Source organism: Melozone crissalis, unplaced genomic scaffold (assembly GCF_028551555.1).
Source record: "Melozone crissalis strain CALT ecotype California unplaced genomic scaffold, PUWL_Pcris_2 ptg000041l_1, whole genome shotgun sequence".
Classification (NCBI taxonomy): Eukaryota; Metazoa; Chordata; class Aves; order Passeriformes; family Passerellidae; genus Melozone; species Melozone crissalis.
This window is the reverse complement of record NW_026535819.1, coordinates 7,811,155-7,834,227: the sequence shown is the minus strand read 5'-3', so window position 1 is coordinate 7,834,227 and position 23,073 is coordinate 7,811,155. Positions and strand designations below refer to the sequence as shown.

The following is a 23,073-nucleotide window of genomic DNA, read 5'->3' as shown; positions in this document are numbered from 1 at the left end:
CTCAGCTGACAGCCGCAGGGCAGGGGCTGATGGCTGCCTCTCTGTAAAGCATCTGTCCCTGCTCCCCACAGGATGAGGCCAAAGGCTGCCTCTGTACCAGTGTTAAGCACCAAACGATGCTTCTCCACCACTTGCTGAGAGACAACAGTGTCCTGGGGTGGTAGAAGTGCAGGCCAGAGCCCAGGGATGTTATCTGTGGGGATGAGGGTGTCTCTGTGATGTGCACAGTAATGGATTGCCCTCTCTGCAGAAATGAGTGAGTTGTGCCTGCAGATGCAATGATCAATTTGCTCCATCATGCAAAGATGTCCATTCATCATGGCCATAGATTGCAGCCACTCACACCTTTTTATTGGCCCCAGTGGAGCAGGAGGCTCTGAGGAGAGCCACAGACCCCTGATAAGGAACAGCCTGGAAAAGGGGCTTCTCCTCTGCCCCAGCCTCCTGGCTGAGGGTCCCCATGGCACTGAAATCCCCAAAATCACACCCTGCTCTGCTCCAGGGGGGCAGCAGAAAGAAAATAAGGGAAAAAAAGATCAATTTTCCATGGCATCACCTGCACAAATGGCAAGGAGAGCTGGCAGGGTGTCCTCTGCCTGCAAGCCATATCCCACCCCACACAGACCTCCTGACCTTGAGGGATGCTCACCTGCAGCTGCACCCATTCATCTATGCTCCTGCAGACCAGCAAGGAGGTTAAGGTACAGACAGGTGAGTTTTGCTGCTGCAAACAGCAGGGACAGAAAAGCTGTTTCCACACTCTCCAGACACCCTTTGCCTTCCTCATCCACTTCATTTTTCATCCTCCTCCACTCCCAGGGAGCCTCACACCACAGTGATCACCACTGACTAGCAAAATCACAAGTGCCCAAATCACTGCAAAACCCCTTCAAAATATCACTCAAAATGCCTGTAAGGCTGGGGCAGCAGTGAGGCTGCAAGAGCACAGCATGGCTGAGCTGGTGAATGCCATGGGCAGGGGGAAAAAGCCTGGCTCCCATCCTTGACAGAAGACAGGACTCACGAGGGCACAGAGAGGGGAAGCAGAGTGTTCTGCCTCTGAGAGAACTGAAAATAAAAATAACAAACAAATAAGGAAAAAGCAGAAATAAAAAATCCAGTTGATTGTGCTTTGGCAAAGAATTCAGAGAGCAAAGGGGCACACTTGGGAGCAAAACGAAGATAAATCGACAGCGAGTTCAAGAGAATTCATTCTGCTGCTGAACACTTGTCTCTCCATCAGGACATCTCAAAGGCTTGTCAAGCAAAGGCGAGGCTTTTATTTGTTTCTATGGTTGCCATAACGATAGAGCTGTATGTCATGTCAGGCAGCAGCTGAGGCTCGTGCCTCTGATTTATGGCTGCTCAACAGAAATTATCAACTTTTCTGCAGAGCGGGTGGCACACTGAACCGTGACCACTGGGAGCCTGCCAGCGCCCTGCTCTGCCCCCAGGGCTGCCTCTCCTCTTGGTCCCCCACAGCTCTGTGTGTGCCCCAAGGGCTGCTTTCATTATCCCCTGCAGAGATGTTTTTATTATGCCCTGCAGGGATATTTTTATTATCCCTTGCAGGGATGCTTTCATTATCCCTGCAGGGATGCTCCGTGCTGGGGCAGCAGGAGCTGGGGGCTGTGGGTCCTTCCCATACACTGCCACAATTACACAGAAATTCCTGCAAGCTGCACCTTGCAAAGGCTCAGACAGAGATGGCAAGGTGTCCAGGGAAGGCCAGCAGAAGGATTGAACACCTAACAGTAATTTGTTTAACAAAATTTTTAGACTACTGTGTTTAACACCAGGTTATGGAGAAATATAGAAAAGAGAAAGAGATGGGAAGGGAAACAAAGAGGGGTCTTGAAAACAAGCAAGACAAGGTGGGACTGGGATGTATTTCTTGTCCTGGCAGGGGATGCAGCACAGACTGCAAGGACAGCCTGCCCAGCCAGGACAGCCCAGGCTGTGGGGAGAGCCCTGCAGCACTGCTGGCCAAGCTCATCTGAGCAAAGATGTCACCGTGAACGTGGCTGTCACTGTCCCAGGCTGTGACTGATGCCATCCTTGTGCACAGGATCAGACTCTGGGGTCGAGGAAGGGATCCTCAATATGGTCACTGATAAATTATGTATGCAAGTTTCATTAACTCTAAGCACTCTCATTCCTAATTTATGACGCACAGCCCTAAAACCTCCAGCACCAAGTTTTGCACACTGCTGTGTCCTGTCCCTGAAGCCCCTGGAGCATCCTGAGGGGGATGTTTGCACAAATCCTGTTGGCTCCTGTTTTCTGGAACTTTCTCTAATGATTTGGCTGCAGCAGGGGAAGGTTTGGGCCCTTCATTCCCATCCACCAAAGTACAGCTTGTTGCACTGCCCAGCAGTGAAACACACAGAGAACAGCATTGGAAGCAGCATTTCCCCAGAGAGCTGCTGAAAGGCCAAGCCTCACCTGTCCCTCCGCATCTCAAACATCTTCATAAAAACACAAGACCACATTTGAACCTTTAACCCGTTGAGTTGTAAAGACTTCATCACTTGTTTTCTCCAAAGCAGGCTTTCTGCCATTTCCCTCCATTAAGCTCTTCAAGACAAGTGACCCCAGAGCCAAAGGTGTCAGACTAATGAAAGGTCTGCAGGAATGCAGCACGCTTGTTATTACAGACACAGGAGGAACAGAGCACTGAGCCACCATCACAGTGACACAGGACAGCAAATGGGGCACAGCTGTGCTGCAGCTGGTGGAACACAGCCCAGGGTCTGCTCTGTGGCATGGAGATGGGGCTGCATTAAAGCCCAAGCACTGCAGGTTCAGAAGAGTTTCTTTATTGGAAAAGGGTTGTCAAGCATTGGAAGGGGCTGCCCAGGGAGGTGGTAGAATTCTCATCCCTGGAAATATTCAAAAAGTGAGCTTGGTGCTCAGTGCAGTGGTCTGGGTGACAAGGCTGGGTTCAATCCTTGAAACCTTTTCTAACCCAAATAATTCTGTGATTCACCTGCAGGATCTTCCAGCATGGAACGACAGCAGCGCTGCCACAGTCCCAAAGGCAGGAAACCCATTCAGGCAGAGAGAGGGATGGCTGTGTTTGAATCCTACACCTTGGACCACCTGACATGCTGGATCACCACCTGAACATCTGAACCACCAAAACTCCCCTGAGAAGCTCCTTGAGTCAGTCCAGAGATAAAGCAAAGAGGCTGCAAGATAAGCAGCTCTGAAAATATCTGTGTCATTGCATGAAAGCACCCAAGAACCTCAGAAGCGTGTTCCACCCACCCTGGGGTGATGAGGATCCCAAGCTTGCTGCTCCTCGTTTGAGAAGTGTTTCAGTTCTAATGTAGAAATAATAGATTGCTTTTCACTTCTCACTGTATCTGCGAAACCTTCCATAATTCAACATCAAATATTTATTATTGCGTTTATTAAAGTTTTAATAATTCAGCAACTGCTGCGTGTAAGATACAAGTGCCATGAACTCACACCTCCCATATTCTACCTGAGCCACTCCAATATTTATACCTGGAATTCTCAGTTCAGGTTGCATTTATGAGGGGAGCAGGCAACAGCTTTGTGCCAAACCCTCCCCTCCTCCTGCCTGGCATTCATCCATCCCAACAGAGACTTTTCCACAAGGAGCAGTGCCCAGAGACAATTACTGCACTGGAGCAGAAAACAAGCTTCTGAGCCTCTACCTTCACTGAGGCACTTTTAATGAAGATGTGAAGAGGAGAGAAATAAATAATGTTCTCTTGGCACTTTGGCTTGGAAAATGTTAGCATAAACCCCTTCCTTTCTCAAATGAAAAGCAGAAGTTGTTGCAGACAAGAAAAGCAACGGGCCTAAAAGAGCCAAACTGTGATGGATATGTACTACTGTCTCTTTCCACAGGAAAAGGGAACAAGCACTAATTAGCAACAAAACCACACACACTTGGAAGTGAGGACACCTTGGATGCCAGTTCTGGCTCTACCATAGCTTTTGTAGGCACTTGCTTCAACTACAGCCCTGCCAAGATGATGGGACAGAAGAATGGAAATCCTTTCCTCATCACTTTGGGGAAAGACAAGACAGAAGGGGCTGGGGGACACAAGGATCCTGCTGGTGCCCAGGGAGATGATTCATAGTACAAGCAAGGATTTTCAAGTCAGGAAATTGTGTCTGGAGTCAACAGGAGAAAGCAGCAAGAAGGAAGGGAGGGAAGGAAGGAGGGATGGAACACAAAATCTCCCTGGCACCCAGCAGTCACATGCTCAATCTTAATTTAATGGGAGAGAGGGCAATACACACTTAATACCTTCAGAATTAAACACTTATAATTAACAGTTAAACCCATGTAAACCAGACCAAAGAGAATAACCACCACCAAGGTGATCAGCAAAATGTCCAGGCATTCACTGAACTCCAAAAAGGAAAAATAACCCCTCTAGTTGTGTAATTATTGGATGAGCAACATGGCCTTTCACCCTTCATGAGCATCCCAGCAGATATCAGTGCCAGGTGGATGTGATATGGGTATGAGTTTCAGAAAGATGACAGCCCCTCCATCTCAGTAAATGCATCCATTTAAGCACTGCAATCTAACATTACATTTAAGCCACTCTCAAATTGGCCTGCCACAGGTTCCTACCAATTCTCCTGCCTGTACTGGCAGATTTCAGAGTTACACACTCAGGCCTGGCCTAGACCCATCAACCCAAAGAGCCTGGAGAGCCATCACATCAGATTTCTTATTGGAAGGAAATTAAACAAACCTATCATCACAGAAATTACTGCATCCTCAATAACAATTTAAAGAGCAGTGTAGGCACTCAGGCATGAAGAAAACGAGAAATCTGCCTCCTACCTGACATCTGCTGGATCTTCAGTCACCAGAACATCTGTCTTGCAGCTGGCAAGAGGGTTGATGGAAAGCTCCACAGGGGGCACCACAAAGCTCTTACTGACTGGCAGCCACAGCCCTTGACCCAAGCTGTAGGTGGACCTGGACGAAGGAAAAATAAGTCACAAGGAGCAGAGTGAGCACAGGGCATGGTGGCCCTCCACTGCGTGCTCGGAAGGCAAAGCATTGGTGGCACCATGAGATAAGTCAGTGATTGTCTTGTCCTGAAAGCCACAAGGGAGAGAAATTACTTGAGATGTGACAGGAGAACATGGGGATGGGAAAAATCTTCGTTTTATTTCAGGATGAGTTTCTGTACATGCTGTCTTCACATTTGCTGAAGGGACAAGAGGGGAACGCTTCTCTGCCTGCCAACATGGATAAATCTTTCAGGTCTGTCACAGCCAAATGACACTTGTCCCGCCACCAGCACAAGAATGAGCTGGCATTGACCAAAATGTTGCACCCACTGGGAGGTCCTCCTGGCTCTCCCTTCCCAAATGTCCCAGCTGAACCCTCCTGTGACTCACCTGAGTATCTTCTCTGGTGCCTGCTCTCCCGTGACCAAGTCATATCCCCTCTCCAGCGTTGTGTAGGGCCAGGGCCTGGCAGGAGAGAGGACAAAAGCAGCTGAGCACATCCCTGGGCTGGGCAAGTGGCACAGGGATCAGCCAGGGGGAGGAGAAATGGGTGATTTCTAACCAGGCACTGCCCTGTTGGCCAGGGCGAGATGCCGCAAACGGAGGCCATTTTCCGTGGGAAAAAGAAGACATTTCCCCAGGGTCTGGGGATCAGTTGAAAGGTGACATCTGGGGCTCTAAGCAATTGCAAGGTCCTAGTTGCCAGCAGCTTTGGTTTTAGAGAAATACAGCAAAGTTTGCCAATTTCGATGCTTGGCACTGCCCAATCGGACAGGGTGTGTGGCTGCAATCAGAGGCCAATTTCATGGGAAAAAGGAGTCATTTCCCCAGAGTCGGGATATCAATTGAAAGGAGGCCTTTGGGGCTCTAAGGACGTGCCGGGTCCAACCTGCTGGCAGCTTTAGTTTTGGAGAAATCCAGCAAAGTTTGCCCTTTTCTAACCAGGCGCTGCCCTGTTGGCCAGGGCGAGATGCCGCAAATGGAGGCCAATTTCATGGGAAAAAGAAGACATTTCCCCAGGGTCTGGGGATCAGTTGAAAGGTGACGTCTGGGGCTCTAAGGAATTGCAAGGTCCTAGTTGCTGGCAGCTTTAGTTTTGAAGAAATCCAGCAAAGTTTGCCAATTTCCAACCAGGCGCCACTCTGTCAGTCAGGATGAGATGCTGCAAATGGAGGCCATTTTTTGTGGGAAAAATAAGCCCTTTCCCCAGGGCCTGGGTATTAACTGAAAGGTGCTTTTTGGGGCTCTAAGGATGTGCAGGGTTTTAGTTGCTGGCAGCTTTAGTTTTGGAGAAATCCAGCAAGGTTTGCCCATTTCTAACCAGGCACTGCCCTGTTGGTCAGGGCGAGATGCCACAAACGGAGGCCATTTTCCGTGTGAAAAAGAAGACATTTCCCCAGGGTCTGGGGATCAGTTAAAAGGTGACATCTGGGGCTCTAAGGACTTGCAGGGTCCTAGTTGCTGGCAGCTTTGGAGAAATCCAGCAAAGTTTGCCCATTTCTAACCAGGCCCGGCCCTGTCAGCCATGGCGAGACGCCGCAAGCCAAGGCCAGGGCAGGGCGCCCCAGCCCCGTGTCCCCACTCACCCCTCGCTGTGTCCCCAGTCACTGCGCACACACAGGTGCCGGTGCACGGGGTCCGGCGCGTACCCTTCGTGGCAGCTGCACTCTCCTAGGACAGAGCAGGCAAAGGGTGAGATGGCTCTGCCCCACAGCATGGCAGTCACTGCAGAGCCAGGCCCTCCTCCCCCGCTGCCCTCCTCTGGAGCGCTTTGGAATCCCGATGCCCCCAGGAGGTGTGGAGGAGAAGGATTTGCACCAATACTTTCCCTACTCGTCTCCCTGGGTCTATTCTCCCCCAACCTCTTGGGAGACCCAGAAAACTTCACACCAGCTAACCCGAAGGAGATGTGGAAAGCTGTGACAGTGTTCACAGGGGTCTTCGGTTGAGGGAAGAGATGAGGATCTGACTCCATGTTTAGAAAGCTTGATTTATTATTTTATTATATATATTACATTAAAACTGTACTAAAAGGATAGAAGAAAGGATTTCATCAGAAGGCTAGCTAAGAATAGAAGAAGAAGGAATGATAACAAAGGACTCAGACTCTCTGACCAAGCCAGCTGGGCTGTGATTGGCCATTAATTAGAAACAACCACATGAAACCAATCACAGATGCACCTGTTGCATTCCACAGCAGCAGATAACCATTGTTTACATTTTGTTCCTGAGGCCTCCCAGCTTCTCAGGAGGAAAAATCCTAAGGAAAGGATTTTTCATAAAAGATGTCTGCGACAGAAAGCTGTAAGAAACCCACGGTTTGTCGCCACATTTCTCTTCACAGAGAAGATCAAGGCACAATTCAACCCAAGAGTATTTCTGGGTTTCACGTTCTCTGAACCTCAGAGTAAGGAAAAACAATTCTTATCTCATTTGCTGTGCCTGTGTTTGTGCCAAAGTAGAATGCAATGTGGAGATTGTTTACCCAAAGTGATGTTGTTTTGTTTCCCTGGCCTGTCAGGGCCAAGAGTGTATGTGTCAGGACTGTTGGGACAGTCACGAGATTCTGTACAGTTGAGTGCTTGGTAGATTCAGTTTACATGTAATATAATATAGTATAGAGTAATATAGTATAATAAAGTAATTAATTAGCCTTCTGATAAGATGTAGTCTGCTGCATCATTCTCTACCCTTGCTGGGGGCAAAAATATCCACTATAGGAGGTACTCTCATTGAGAGGATTATACAGCCCACATGATGTAGCTGGGGGTGGGGTTTCATGATGCAGAAGGTCTGTCCTTAACCCGTGTTCCTGTGCAGTCCTGCAGCCAGGGGTTCATATCTCAGCAGGGATCTTCACCTTCCAATGTCTCCCCTGTGCAATGCCCAAGGTGGGCACCACAAACCCATCCCACATCCCCTTCCCAACTCTGCTCTGCCACCTGGCACCAGGACAACAGAGCAGAGTCTCCTGCAGCCCAAACTCTCACTGAAAGGTGCAGAACCCCCAAATTCCACCCTCCCGAGACAGTTCCCATGCTGTTCCCCCATCCCACAGTGGAGGGGCTCTCAGCCCTGCTCCCCTGTGCTCTCTGCCAGCAGGAGAAGACATTTCCCACACCAGAAACCCACACTTGGCCCAAATTGATTCAGTGCTTGGTAGAAATACATAACCCGGAGCAAGAAACAGCAAAATCAAAAGATTAATTGGATTTGCACGTGGAGTTCCTGCTACAAGCTGCTGCCAGTGTTCCCCCCCACCCTCCCCTCCTCTCCCCGTCGTGCCTGAGAGTGCAGCAAAGCTGAGCTGTAAACACAGCTGAGGCGGGGACATGGGGAGGATGCTGGGGACGTGGGGACCCCCCCCTCACAGTGGCAAGGCAGAGTGGCAGCTACCTGCCTGCTCCTCCTTAAGCAAGATCTTAAAATGCCTCACAAGGATTACAGTAAAGAGCTTTATTGTCAGGAGGGAGCGAGATGGGGATTCAACCACTGAGATTTTTTTGAGGAAGAGACGCCTGGGAAGGGAGAGGCAGCAAAAAAAGGAAAGAGTTGGGGGGGGGGGGGGGGGGGGGGGGCGGGAAGAGACGGCTAATGATGTGCTAAAATGCAACAGCACCTTCATGAAATATTCACTGCCTCAAACGCGTCTAATATTAAAGATTAAATGTCCTGGGATTTGTCCTAGCGACTTGGAAGCACTGATTTATGATCTGTCAAAAGCTGCTAACCTCATGATTCATAACAGGAGCGGCAGGAACATTGCTGCTCCAAAGGGAAAGAGTTGGGAGAGGGATGGCAGCGCTTGGCCCTGCTCAGCTCTGCCCTGCCTGGGGGCTGGGGCGGTCTCAGCGCAGGAAAACACAGGTCCTAATGGCTCCATCAGTGATTTTAAAAAAAGAAAAGTTATTTTTTCCTTGGGTGCTTAGTACGCAAGTTTCCCCAGCCGGGCTGTGGATCATTAATTCCTGGTGCTTATTACATAACAAATATGTGCTCTGCAAATGAGAGACATCTCAAAGTGCTTGCGAAGCAGAGCTGGGAGTCTTGGGGCACTGCCTGACTCTCGGCTCCTGCCACGGAAATTAGAGCAAGAAAATAAAAAAACACCAACAGAGGTCAGCATCCCATGGCTCAAACCCTTCCCCATATCTGTGGCTGGGGGTGCTGGGTGGGGAACCCCTTTGCCACGGTGCAGGAGGGTTTATTTTGACTGCTGGCTTGTTTACTGCTCCTTCAGTTTGGCATCACAAGGAGGAACTCTATCAACCAGGGGAAATATTGATTTTATCGACTCCAATCCTGGACGTTCAGCAGCTACAGCCGGTGCTCAAGACTTTATTGGGAGGTTTATTGGGAGGTTTATTTCAGTAAGTGAGAGGGCAAGTGGTGCCACCAGCTGGGGAGGAGATCCAGGGCAGGAGAGAGGGGGGATCAGCTTTCCACAGGTTTCCCAGGGTGATCTACACCCCTTGGGCAGGGTTTGGAAATTGGATAGGACAGCTCCCAGAACAGGATCAGCTGAGTGCTGGAATACAGAGGACTCCATCACCTCAGGTCAGGTGTTTTAGGATGTATTCCTCTGTCAAGAACCATGAACTGACAATTAGTGAGGCTTCCAAAAAATTTCAGCAGAACCTGCTGTGCTCTTACAGGAGCTTTTGCCCTCTCCCCAACAGCATCCACCTTCCTTCTTTGGCCCCCCAAACCACTTTGTTATTTTCAGTCTGTCCCCATGCTTCCCACAGACAATGCTGAGCCAGGGAGGATGCTGATTCCCCATGGAATGAAAAACTCCTGATAAAGTGCCTGGAGTGGGGGGAACAGGGCTCCATACCTCCAAGCCCTCTTTAGGATGTATTTTTCAACATGCTGCTAAAATAAATGAAACCATCAAAAGGCCAAACTAAAGAGGTTTTGTTCAAAGCAACTGCATCTGAGATGGACACAGTTATCCACTCAGCCCTGCTGCAGCTGAGTTAGGATTCAAGCTGAGCTTGAAGCCAAAGTCAACCAAAGTAACCAAGTTTGACAAGTAAGTGCACCTGGAGCTGGATGCAATTTCCACAGGTCCTGCACACGCCTCTGTGTAACGTTCAGCTGCTGCAGGAGCACAAATGAATCAGGATCTACCAACGCCCAGGACAAGAATCCTGCTCCCACTGCCACCACCCTGCACCCTGCCATGCACAGTCCTTCCCCTGCCTTTGGATTCAGAAGCACAAACCAGGTTGGATAATCCATGGCAATCATTCAGCTGTTCCAGCCAAAGGAAGCATCACTGCTCACTCAGCATAAATGAGGGCAGGTCCCCAGTGCTCAGCTCTGGAAGTCCAATAATGCATTTCCAGTGTGTTATTAAACAAGTAGAGGGTTTAGCTCTCTTTTTTATATAGAAAAGCTGGAAGTTGCTGAACTATTCCTTCACTACACTCTGCTTCTGCTGGAATGGGGTCTCACACTGCACCCACACCCTCTCTGCCCATCCCCACAGGGCCTGGGAGCAGCAGAGCAGGGCTGCAGGATGAACCATCAGCCTGCCAGGATAAGCCTGTTAGCCTCATTATGGAGAGAGTGATCTTTGGTGATAATGCTGCAAGAATCCCCCTAATCCACCCACCCAGTGCACAGCAGGAATGGAGACTCCCAGAGTCCCTGTGCTCCCAGGGAAGCTGCTCTGTGCTGTCACTGGCACTGTCATTTAAGGAGCTGGAGGAGCTCTGGCAGTGGTGGAGCAAAGCTGCTGCTTGTCAGCCTTCTCTTGGCACTGCTGATGTCCCTGATTCCCTCCTGGCAGCACCTCCAGGAACTCATCCTTGTCCTGCAGGAGTGCCCTGCTGTGCCCCAGCTGCACAGGTACGAGCTGGGGGCAAGTCCAGACCCCAGCTGGGGTGGCAGCCTGATCCCAAAGGCTGTGGGGTATAAACACACACCTTCCCAGCTGTGTGAGCATCATACAAAGACACTCACACTCATTTCAGGGCTGCCTCTCCCACCCAGAGGGATACAGAGCTCAGCCACAGCTTTTGTGTCCACTCCTCTCTGGACACACACACCCAGCAGAGCATCCTCAGTGCCACTGAGCCTCAGAGCTGCAGCACCACGTTCCCAGCCTCCCAGTAAAGCTCTGTGAAAAGCTCCTTTTCTACCCCTGACCCCTGCTGTTCCTGCTCTTCAGGGATGGCGTTTCCAAACCTGAGCCCCTGCTTCAACCTGATGAGAAATGCAACTTATCCAGAAGCAGCTTAGAACTCTAGGAACAAGACAAAGAAAGTGGCTCCTGCCCTGCTGGCCTGGCACAGAGCATGGACGGAACACCTGGAGTGAATTTGACAGTTATCCCTCCTCCATCCCTGCTGCAAGTCACCCTCCTCACCCTCATCCATCACAGCACCTAAGTGCAAGCTTAACCTCCAAGGATTGTGCCTGAGTTTAAGCTCTGCATGGATTTAATTCTCATTATCATCTGCTCAGCTCCTACACAGCACCTGCAGGGAACACATGAGCTGATGCAAGGAAGCAGAGAGGTCCTGAGGGTGGCACAGCTGTCACCTTCTGGGCTGGGCACTGCCCCAGAGCTGGCCATGGAAGAGTGAGAAGCTGTGGGAATCCACAAAATCAGATGGTTTTGGGAAAGCTGCAAAAGGCAGGCCTCAGAGACAGTAGAACTGTGATTAGAGCTAAGCAGCAGCCCTGAGATTGGTCAGCAGAAAATTTATTTAAACTGTAGAAAAGCAAGGAAATATAGAACAATGGTCTGTGTATTAACGCTTGTCTAGAATAACTCCCTAAGCTACAGAAAAGTTTATCTAGTAGGAAATTTGAAGCTTAATAATGGAGCTCTGTGTGTTGTGTTTTAAGGCTCACAAGCAGGTATTGTATTTGAAATAAGCAAGCAGTGTTTTAACCAAAGGTACCTGTGCTTATAGTGGTTGGATGGAACTACTGTCAGTGTGCTTTTGCTTTGTGTGATTGGTCAAAAAACTTATAAAGTGAGTTGTAACATTAAATTCTTTGTCTGCTGCCTGGGATGTGAGCTGCTGGCTTCTTCCCATTGTCATCACCATGTAATGAGGCTGATGCTGGAAAATAAAACAGCTCAAGGCACATTCCACAGCAGCCCCGTCCCATTTGTGGTTTGTACAGAGACCCTGGCCAGTGATAAGAAGCCCCTGCAGCACCGGTTGGATGCAGCACCAGTCAGCGGGATGGGTTCAGGAGCAGCTCCATACAGCAAAACCCATCCCTCTTCCCTCCTCCCTATGCTCTTTAGACAAGCACAAAAAATGCCATTACAAGAACATTAGCAGCTGCAGGATTAAACACTCTAATGGCAGAAAATGAGAGTGCAAAGACAGCAGAGATAACCTTAACTCGGCCCCTGGCAGGCACGAGTTTTGATTGCTGTTTATGTATAACACTCCAGCCTGGAGCTAAATTAGCTTGGGAGTTAACTGCCTCTTGCCCTGCTTGGTGCACGAGGCAAGCTGTGTCACCACAGGAAAAGGAATGGCATATTACATGGGTTTTGACCAAGTTATTAAACTCCATACCTTGGAGAGACAGAACCTCGTCCTATAAAAGTCTGAGTCAATAAAGGCACCGGGAAACAGCAAAAATAGCAGAGGAGCACAAGAACAAACAAATATTACTCGGTGTGCACAGAACCTGCATGGTATTAAATTGAACTATAGGAAGGGGTGGCTGTTTCCATAAACACAAACACACCCTCAGCAAGGTTGGTCATCTCCTGATTTACATGCTCAGCTCTGCAACCTCCAAATCCCCTTAACAGGTTGCCCTTAAAAAAAAAAAAACAGCTCTGTGTAAAATGACTTTCATCTGCCTCCTGCCCACAACACACCCCTGTCCTACCCAGACAGCAGTACCATCTGTGGCTCTGGTGACAAACTGGCCTATTTGGATGATGATGGAAACCCTTTTCTTCTTCTTTTTTTTTTTTTTTTTTTTTTTTTTTTTATATATCTCCTCCTGCCAATTTCCAGAAAAGAACCTTTGCTACTACATTTCATCTGGTTCTTTCAAGCTCGTGCTTTGGGGACTGGGGGAGGGCTACCAATTGTGGATGCAATGTGAGAATTTTGATGAAGAAAAGCCTGATTTATAGATGGGGGAAAAAAAAATTCAACACATTTGCACCTGCTAATCAAGGTAGCTATCCATCTCATTTATGCCACTGCTCCAGCAAGCCTGACAGCACAAAATCAGAGGCTGTTTCTTCCAGCATTTGGCCCTGAGGGACTGATTCTCCAGCAGGTCTCTTCAGCAATGCCCACAGAATGTGCAAGTGGATGGGTTTTGTGCATACAAAGCAGGTAATTGTGCTCACAAATCAGGATTTGCATATGCTGCTGGAAAGGGCTGCTCTCATGGAGGCTGGTGAGGGAGGCCAGCGAGGCAGCAAGCACTCCTGGATTGTACCCAGGGGCATCCCAGAGCGTGGCACGAGCAGGAGCACCAGCAGCGCTCCCACAGCTCTTCAAAATATGGAGAGTGAGGAGAGCTGACAGCCAGTCCCACAAGACAACAAACCTGCCCTGTTCTGGCCTCAAACAGCACAGGCAGCACCTGCCAGGAGGATGGGGAGTTTTGGCTGAGCATCTCCAGCCAAGGAGCCCATCCTGCCTGTCCCATCTGATGTGGCAGCTGGGCATGGTCACCGTGTCACATCCCAGCAGCGCCCATTTGTCTCTGGGTCTGCAGTCAGACCAACCAGGCTGGCTGTTTCCAAGGCAGGAGGGATGAGGGAGATGACATTTTGCTCGTGTGCAGATGTCAGTGCTCCCTCTGAAACGCTCTGATGAGCTGGGGCTTCACAACACAGGTTTCAGATTTGTCAGGGGGGCAGCAATCATTTAATTACACAGTGAGTCACACGACAGAGACGCAAGGGAAGGCAAATTAAGGTCAGGCAACAAAGTGGATCTTGGCATTTCCTAGTGTTTCAGAGCCTCTGTTTTCACTGGGAATTATTCTCCACACTGAAGGGATAGTGAGCGTCCAGGGTGACATGTCAATATATTGTGCAGACAAATCCCACCTCAAACTCCAACCCAAAGAATGTGCTGGGCTTGAGTGTCACCAGAGAGAGCATGAGTCACCTGGGGCTCTCTGTCCGAAGATGTGCCTGGAGCCCATGGCACTGCCACTAAGGATCCTGCCCACAGAGGTCTGTCCACATCCCAGGGAGCCTGGGACAAGGCAGATCCACACTGCCATGGGTATGGCTGAAGGCAGATTAGTCATAAATGTGCTGGAGTGTCAGAGCTCAGTGCATCCCTCTGGGTGTCCAGAGTTGCTGGGACCCCACTGGGGGGCTCAGAGACCCTGGCACACAGCCCCGAGCACCTGGGGATTTGATTGTGACCCCTGGAGCAAGTTACCAGCTTTGTATGAGGACATGAAAGTCACACAGGTTTGAATAGTGTAATAACAAAATGATCACAGGTGAATGATCTGTGAAATATGTAGGGTGAAAATGTAGATTTTAGGATTTTTGGCATGGGGGTTATGGGGACAAGATGGAGGAACTTGGGCATGTCCAGCCTTTCTTCTTCTTCTTCTTGGTCTCCATTTTCTGCAGTGATGTTGGCACTTTGGGATTGGTTTAGAGTAGAAGTGCACTGTCTAACACAGGTGATGGGTATTGGGAATTAAGTGTAAATATGTTATATGTAGTTTGCAGTATAAAGGACAACACAGAGTGCCTGTGGCTGCCCTGCTGAGCAGACCTCGGCTGGGCAGAAAGAAAATGTTATAGATAAGAATTAATAAACAACCTCAAGACCGAAAAGTGAAGAGTCCAGGCTCGTTCTTCAGTTGCACGGGCCGAAACAGAGACATCCTGCACATCTCAGGGCAGCAATTATCAACAGCAACCCGAGACTGGAGGACTTCAATGCTGGCTCTGCTGCTCTTCACAGGGGCAATTTGAAGGCTTTCAGCCTCCAGAGAGGACAAACTTCAGTCCATCATTCTCATGGATGCTCTGTCCAGCCTGAGAAGGCAGAGGGCAGGGGAATCCCTGGCACCCATCGCTTGGGATGCTCACAGAGAGGATAAAATCCCTGACCCGAAAAGGTTGAAATCCAGACAGGATTTATGTGCTGCCATAAAACCACAGGTCTTCCTCTCTCATGGTGATAAAAATAAATCACCCTTAAAAATAGAACGACATTAATAAAAATAAATCTGAAAGTACATGCAGTGTATCATGGGGTTACAGTCTGCCTCAGCCTGGAGGGGAAACTTCTCCCCAGTTAAAGGCTGATCAATGGTGATGAACAGACATGGTGCACAGGGTTATGTCCTGGGGTACAGGGTCAAGCAGGTACTTCCAAAGGCCTAATTTCAGTGAAGTTTGGGCCTCTTAAAGGAGCTTTAGATTTAGGCTATGAAGGGCAGCAGCCCCATCAGCCAGTCCTGCTCGATCCATGAGGATCCAGCTGGCAGAAACAGGAGAAAAAATCTGTTTCATTCAGGTGCACACTGCCAGGTTGGAGGGGGGAGGAAGAAGCCTGTAGGAGTGTCAGGGGGAAGGATGGTCAGGATAGAGACGAGAGATCTCTGCAGCCAGGTGTGGAACTTAGGGTTTATTGCAAAGGGCCTGGGTGCAGGGCCCTGCTGGGAGCTGCCAGCCACAGCTCAGAGCAGGAATGAGAGAAGAGAGGGGGAGAGAGGATGAGAGGGTGAGAGAGTAAAAGGGTAAGAGAGTAAAAGTATAAGAGAGTAAAAAGGGGGTAAGAGAGCGAGGTTACAATAAAATAAATCATCTTCTGTGTTGAATATTCTAATTCTCACTAACCAATCTAGTACAACATACAAATCCTATAGCGTTTACATATATCCTACAAGAATCACTACATTACCATATTGTGTTACATTTTAAACCCTAAAAACTCCTCTTTGGGCCCCTTCTGCCAAGCTGTAGGGTCTGCTCTGACCCTTGGGCCTGTCTGCAAGCAGAGGGTGTTGTTCCATCAAAAGGGGATTACCTTCAGCTGGCCACACCATTGTTTTCCAGTTGTTCAGTAACTGAGGTATCTCAAAGCTTGCTTTCATTTCAGTCTCGTTTATGGTTTCCATATTCTCAAATTCTTTTGCCGGACAATCATATTTATGAGGCTTTCCTGTTTCATCTTCCCCAACAGAAACCCAAGGACAGATTTCAGGAGAGGGCCCTGAGGGCTGGGATGCAGCTGCTGTGCCCTCACCCTGGGCAGGCAGGGACCACGGGCACCAGGGAACGCAGAGCAGCTGCCGAGGTTCAGCTCCAGCACAACTCCCGGGATAATGAGCATCTCTCCCTTCCCTGCAAACCAGATCTGACACATCCTGCTCGAGCGTGGGGCATCCAGCAGGAGTGACAAGCTGCTCTGGGAGCCGGGGTCACAGCAGGAGCAGCAGCTGGGCTGGCAGGGCAGAGCAGCAGCTCCTCACAACCGAGGCCACGGCAGGATCAGCCAGCCCTGCTCCCTGCCAAGGATGGGGCTGGCCAGGGGAGCCACAGGGCTCTTCCAGCAGGGCAGTCATGCTCTGGCTCCATACAGTGTCCTTGTGGTTTCTGCTGGAGGCAGAGCTGTTTCTCTCCTCTGAACCAGGGGACAGCCGAATGCACCTCCCCTCTCCCACTGAGGTGGCTGTGTATTGCTAATGCCTGGAACAAAAAATCCTTCTGCTCTGTGACATCTGGATAAGGAGAGCCTCCTCCTGCACCACCTCCATCTGTCAGCGTGGCTGTTGGCACCTCCCAGCCCTGCTTGGGCCTTTGAGTGATGCCCAGGGCTGTCTACACAGGGAATTCATGCAGCATCACCCTCCTGCTGCAGCCATGCAGACAAGCCTTGAGGAACAGGAACACTAAGTGGAGAAGATTGTCTTGACCAGGAAAATTAGTTTGTAAGACCAAGCTCAGTATTTGCATCTCAGCTGAGCAGGGAGGGATGAGAACAGGGTCACCTCCAGCACCCCATGACTCTGAAGGATTTCTTGTTCTAATCCATGTACTATGACAGTCAGGGGCTTTGGGAGGCTTAGGAAAAGACTTCTCCACAGTGAGCCATCCTTTAAACCCTCTGGCAGAGCCAGACACCAACATCCTTACCTGCAGCCATGAATCTCATACACACATGGGGTGAAAGAAGCTCATGGCTCACAAGGAGAGCTGGGACTGAGCTGGGATGGCACCTCTCTGCAAGGAGATGGGGTTTGGGTGCTCTTCAGACACTCAGTAAAGCAGGATCACAGGGACACTTGTCTGCACACCACCAAGAAGGCATCCAGCCCAAGGCTGATGAGCCACTCGTGAGTCACAGCACAAAAACCCAGCACAGTCCCCAAGCCACCCTCTTGTGCAAGGTCCTGTCACCCTGTGTTGTCTGCTGTGCTCAGTGTTCTTGGCTCACTGCAGACTGCAGCACTCCCATGTGTCACCCAACAAAGACAGAGGGGAAGGTGACACTTGTCCTTTGGCCAGCCCCACAGCTGGCTCCCAGCAGGGCTGGCTGCTGCTCCACAGGCAGGAGTTGCACACCAGCAGAACAGCTCAGCAGAACTCTCATCAGAGATGAGGAAGGATGGCAGAGCTCACAACTCCACCAGGAAGGGCTGGAGGACACATCCAACCTAGGTAAGCACCAGGCAGGAGCAGGAACTACTGGGAATTGTGGTGCTCTGCAGTGAAAATGGCCAGAAGAGGGATGGAGATGGGGTAAATTCACATTTTCCAGACTGGACAGCAGAACAACCCAATTGAGAAGCAGAAAAACTCCACATTCCTGCAGCTGTCACACCAGAGAACTGGAAGATCCACCATTCCAAATCCCCATCTTGTGCCCATCTTCTTCACATTTTGCTAATAGAGGTCGCCACTTTGTGACCCTGCTAGCACCCCTCAGTCCCCATGCCTACCACCAGGCTAGAGCAGAACTGAGCCATCAAAATACCCAGTGACAGACCTTCTCCCTCACATCTCTGAGCTTTCCAAGGGTTTCCCTCTCCCCCAGCTTCTCTTACCTGTGTCCTGGTCACAGAGCTGCTCACAGGCATCAGTGGTCCTCTGTCCACAGAGATCCCTCACCCAGGGGGACGTGGCATTGATCTGATAGTACAGGGACAGCTTGGCTGGGTTCAGCCAGTCAGAGATGTCCAGGTAGCTGCCCTCACTCACAACGAAGCTGCTCCCTGTGGGGAAGGGGAAAAAAGTGTGTGAGTGCGGAAATCTGAAAGAAAACCCCCAAATGTGCATTTTGGCCCAACATCAGAGCACTGTACTCTTCAGGAGCTGCTGTGATGACAAGATCTGTAAAATAATAATGAGTTCACTGTGTGACCATGTTCACAGGGGTCTCAGGCTGAGGAAAGAGACGAGGATCTGACTCCATGTTTCAGAAAGTTTGATTTATTATATTATGATATATTACATTAAAACAATACTAAAATAAGAGATGAAAAGATTTCATCAGAAGGCTAGCTCAAAATAAAATAAGCAAGAATAATAACAAAGGCAGCTGTCTTGGACTCTCTGTCCGAGCCAGCTGAGCTGTGATTAGCTATTAATTAAAAACAACCAACACAAACCAATCACAGATGCACCTGTTGCATTCCACAGCATCAGATAATCAATGTTTACATTTTGTTCCTGAGGCCTCTCAGCTTCTCAGGAGGAAAAATCCTAAAAAAAAAAGATTTTTCATAAAAGATGTCTGCAACATCACTGACAGCTGGTCCCAAATAACTTCATTTGACCATTTTTCTCCACAGCAACATGCTCCAGCAAATGGACCACCAGCTCCTCTGCCCTTGCACTACTGGGATTTGATTCCCAGGTCTCTGCAGAAATGAGGACCAGTGCAATTATTCTGATCTGTAAGCAGAGCATCAAGGAGGAATTGTCCTGGAGGCACCTGGAGCTCAGGGCACAGGTGGGCAGCAGCAGCAGGGCCTGTTCACCTTGTGTGGAAGGTGAGTGGATTGGCCCAACACACAACTTCTTGTGTGAGTTATCTCATACCAGACACTCCCCCACCCTCTCCCTCCTGTGAGTTACAAGCAAATTCCTGCCAAAAATATTTTCTTACAAAATCTTATGCTTCTTTATTTTGCGAAATGTATTTTTCCCCACTGGCATCTGGGAATATGCATCATCTAATTAGCCAAATAGATTTTCAGTTCAGCCCAATCATTTCCTTATCTAACATCTGAGGCCCAGCATCGCTTGGGGGATTTTGCAGGCACAGAGGTCCTCATTAACTCTGATCTTCAATTACATTGATTATAAGACTGCCTCCATAACAGTGCTGCACAGATCAGAGAGGAGCCCAAAAACCTCTGCCATTAAGTGGTGTTTTGCAAAACTCACCATGGTAAAAGCCTCTAAAAAGAGGGGAGAAGAAACCTGCAAGGAGGAGTGGGCAAGGGGAACTGCCAGGTAGTGGAAAGGTTGCTGTGGGATCCTGCACTAAGTCTGAGGACATGCAACGTGGGCAAAATTTGCAACCACTGTCTGAATGTTGAAATCCTTCTCAGAGATTACCCAGGGATAGCAAGTCTACAGATCCAGGGCCTGTTGTCATGAAAGTGTAAGGCTTATGGCCCTCAGTAAAGGACTGGGACACCATTCTTTGAAGGCCCAACTTACTTTGATGAAAGCCAAGAGATTAAAAAAGCAGGACGATGAGCCTGCAGCAGCAGCCACGCCACGTGAACCTGCTCGAACACAAACTCTGGGTCTCCTTTGGAAGAGGATCCCTGATGCTTAGCAAGAGGGAGCCCTTCTCACCCTCACCCTGCACCGCATTAGCCATGCAAAGGATAAAACAAGCAGAGCCTCGAGTCAAGCATCCCAGTGAGTGACCTCATTTTAAGGCATCCCAAGATCTCAGCACCAGCCAAATCCAAGCCCTAATTTCCCATAAACTTGGTTCTTTGACACTCAGAATGTTTATATACCATAAACATATTCACAGACACATGTCTACCCTCAAAGCCAGTGGAGGCTGCCAAGCTGCTGACTGCTCAAGCAAATGAGAATTAGACATCAGAGACACAGCAAGGCAGGAGCTGCCCCACCAAGGCTGCAGGATACATCTCAATCAGGCACAAGGCAGCAGTAAATCACTGGGTAAACCCCCCCAGCACCACTGCAAAGCAGAGAAACACTGAGCACAAAGAAGTTTCTTAAAAGCCACGTGGTTTTATCCCCTAATTATTCTTTTCAATGAATTTTTAAAGATAGCCTTACATACCAATAACAACAATTGCTGGCTTCTTTTCCCAAACAGAAATGCATCCTGCACCCTTTGGGAGTGTTTACTATTTACATGTAGGTGTCTAAGTAGTAACCTGTCAATTTTGTTTTCCTCCTGATTTCCGCAGCTCCCTAATAAAGAGCAAGGCTTGGGAAGCACGTAGGGTTGTTTTGAGACTCAGCTACAGACAACTCCCTCTGCACCCAAGGACTGAAGAGCAAAACCAGCAGCTCTTGATTAAATCCCTACTTAATGAACCCCACTTCTGGTTAAAATGCAGCTTGGAAGTCACAGAAGTAAACCCGACACAAACCAGACACATCATTGGTACCCAGAGGGATGGAGGTGGCAGAGGATCCTGGTCCAGGATCTGTTCCATGGGCAGGTGGGTGATGGAGGGGTGACCTCTGGAGCTCCCCAAAATGGAATCATTCAGGTGGAAAAGACCTCTCAGATCATCAAATCCCACTGTTCCTCTGCCAAGGCAACCAGGACATGTCCCCAGTGCCACATCCATGCACCTTTTAAATCCCTCCAGGAATGGGGACTCCATCACTGCCCTGGGAAGCTGTGCCAGGGCTGGGCAACCCTTTTCTCTGAAGAAATCAGAGAAATCTTTATATTCAACCTAAAGAATCTTTATATTCAACGTAAATGTTCCCTGGGAGAAAAGGCCAAACCCCACCTGGTTCCATCCTCCTGTCAGGGAGTTGTGGAGAGTGAGAAGATTCCTCCAAGCCTCCTTTTCTCCAGCTCCCTCAGTTGCTCCTCATCAGACTTGTGATCCAGCCCCTTTCCCTGGCCCCAGGTATTTTGAAGATTAATTATTTATTTTGATTTTAGTAAGTCTGATTGAGAAATCATCCTCATTATCAGGTTTTTATGGGGGTTGGTTTGTTTGTTTCTTTGAAAACCAGCAGTGAAAACATCTCAATCCAGAATTCCTGAATTCAGGCTCAGTGCAAAATGGAGGTTTTTCTGCCTCAGTCTGAAAAACCCAAACCCAGGGAAATTAAAGGTTTTAGTTTCCTTCCTCCTTTACCTCCTTCCTCCCCTTTCTTTTCCTCCCTTTCCTTCTTCAGAGGAGGGAAGGAACAACTTCCAGCGAGGAAACTTCTCACATCTCTGAAGCTGAGTGTGTGGCAAGGTTTTGAGAGACATTCACAGACACCTTCATCACCTTCTCTCCCACTGAAAACACAAACAAACAAACAAACACCCCAACCTTGATCCCTTTATAGCTTGCCTGTGAAATAAATAACAGAAAAAGGCACTTTACAAATATTTTGAAAGCTAAAATTCTGATGATTTCAAAGCCTTTTCACAAAATTTTTCTCTTCGCTTTCAAAGAATCCACACAGAGAAAACAGTTTTTCAAAAGTCACCATCGTGTACATATCAGAACCACCTTGAAAAGCTCAGAAAGGGTACATTGAGGAACAAATCCTTTTAGAAACTACCAAGAACAAACATTTTTTCCAAGCAAAAGCTGTTTCAAACACCTTGCTGGGAACATCAGCTGGATTTGTTTTCCACGACTCCAGTCTCTGGATGGAGGGAAGGGAAGTGATGGGGGACTTAAGGGGGGTGGAACCCAGTACAAACCAGCCTCCTAAAACCTTCCTTGAGGACCTCAGACCTTACTAAATCACCTCCACACCTGGTGTGAAGCCCCCCTTCAGCTGCAGTCCCCAGAGCAGATCCCAGCACAGACACTCTGAAGATACAGGAGGGATTGTCCACCCTGCTGTCCCCACTGCCAACCTCCCAGGCATCCTCCAAGACACAAATTTCCAACTTCCCACTCAAAGCCTTGCTGAAATCTCCCTTGAATGGAGACGTTCAGGTCTCAGGGTAAAGCAGCCATCAACCAACCAAGTGAATACAGAAACAAAATGACCACTCTGCACCCAGCACCACCTCTGAGGAACCCCATACCTGTGGCATTCACATTCCCTGAACACGATTTCTTCACCCACGACTTTTCTCCTGGAAAACTGAGAAGCCTCAGAGAAAAAGGAAAACAATTCTTATCTCATTTGCTTCTCCTGTGTTGGGCTCATGTGAAATGTGTTTGGAGATTGTTTACCCACAGGTGATTGTTCCATTGGATTCTGCTGGGAGTTGTTTTCACTCTTTGGCCAATCAGGGCCAAGCTGTGTCAGGACTCTGGAAAGAGTCACGAGTTTTCATTATTATTTTTTTAGCATTCTGTAAGTATCCTTTCTGTATTCTTTAGTATAGTTAGTATAGTATTCTTTAATATAATATAGTATAATAAAGTAATAAATTAGTGCCTTCTGAGAACATGGAGTCAGATTCATCATGCCTGCCTTTGTCAGGGCAATCCCTGCAAATACCATATCCTGTACCAGGACATGTCTCTCAAATGCTGTTGGAATTACAAGCCAGCCCATGCCATGGAGCAGTGTGGAGAACACCAGGACACAGCTCCAGCCCCCTCCCAGCTCCACAAGGTCCAGCAGCCCTCAGGGGATTGATTTGTTTTGGGTTTCTGTGTGTGTGTGTTTTCCACTCCCCCCCCCCCGTTCCCTCCCCAGCGCTGATCAAAGCTGGGTGAGTTAAAGCAGCATCAGAAGTTCATGTCTCTCATGCTGAGGTCTCCTTCAAAGTTCAGCGGAATTGCTTAAGCCCTGACAAAAGAGGCTTGAAGTTTTGACATTTCAAAAATCATTTTCAAGAACACAACAGGATAAAACAGCTCAGAAGAGATATCTAACAAGGGAAATGAACAAAGCACCCAAAAGGCAGCCAAAAGGGTTTGGCTTTT

The 23,073-nt window shown here is 48.9% G+C and overlaps 1 protein-coding gene across 1 annotated transcript in view; it reads right to left on the bottom strand.

Moving 5' to 3' along the window:
* The window catches only part of ASTN2 (astrotactin 2), a 357,490-nt gene that overhangs the window by 196,443 nt on the left and 137,974 nt on the right, over window positions 1-23,073 (bottom strand). Inside the window, exons 7-10 of the mRNA XM_054283890.1 lie at window positions 18,049-18,216; window positions 6,600-6,684; window positions 5,404-5,478; window positions 4,838-4,975 (exon numbers count right to left, since the gene is read on the bottom strand). Of these exons, the coding sequence (XP_054139865.1) occupies window positions 4,838-4,975; window positions 5,404-5,478; window positions 6,600-6,684; window positions 18,049-18,216 (466 nt within the window). The remainder of the gene's footprint in view (window positions 1-4,837; window positions 4,976-5,403; window positions 5,479-6,599; window positions 6,685-18,048; window positions 18,217-23,073) is intronic.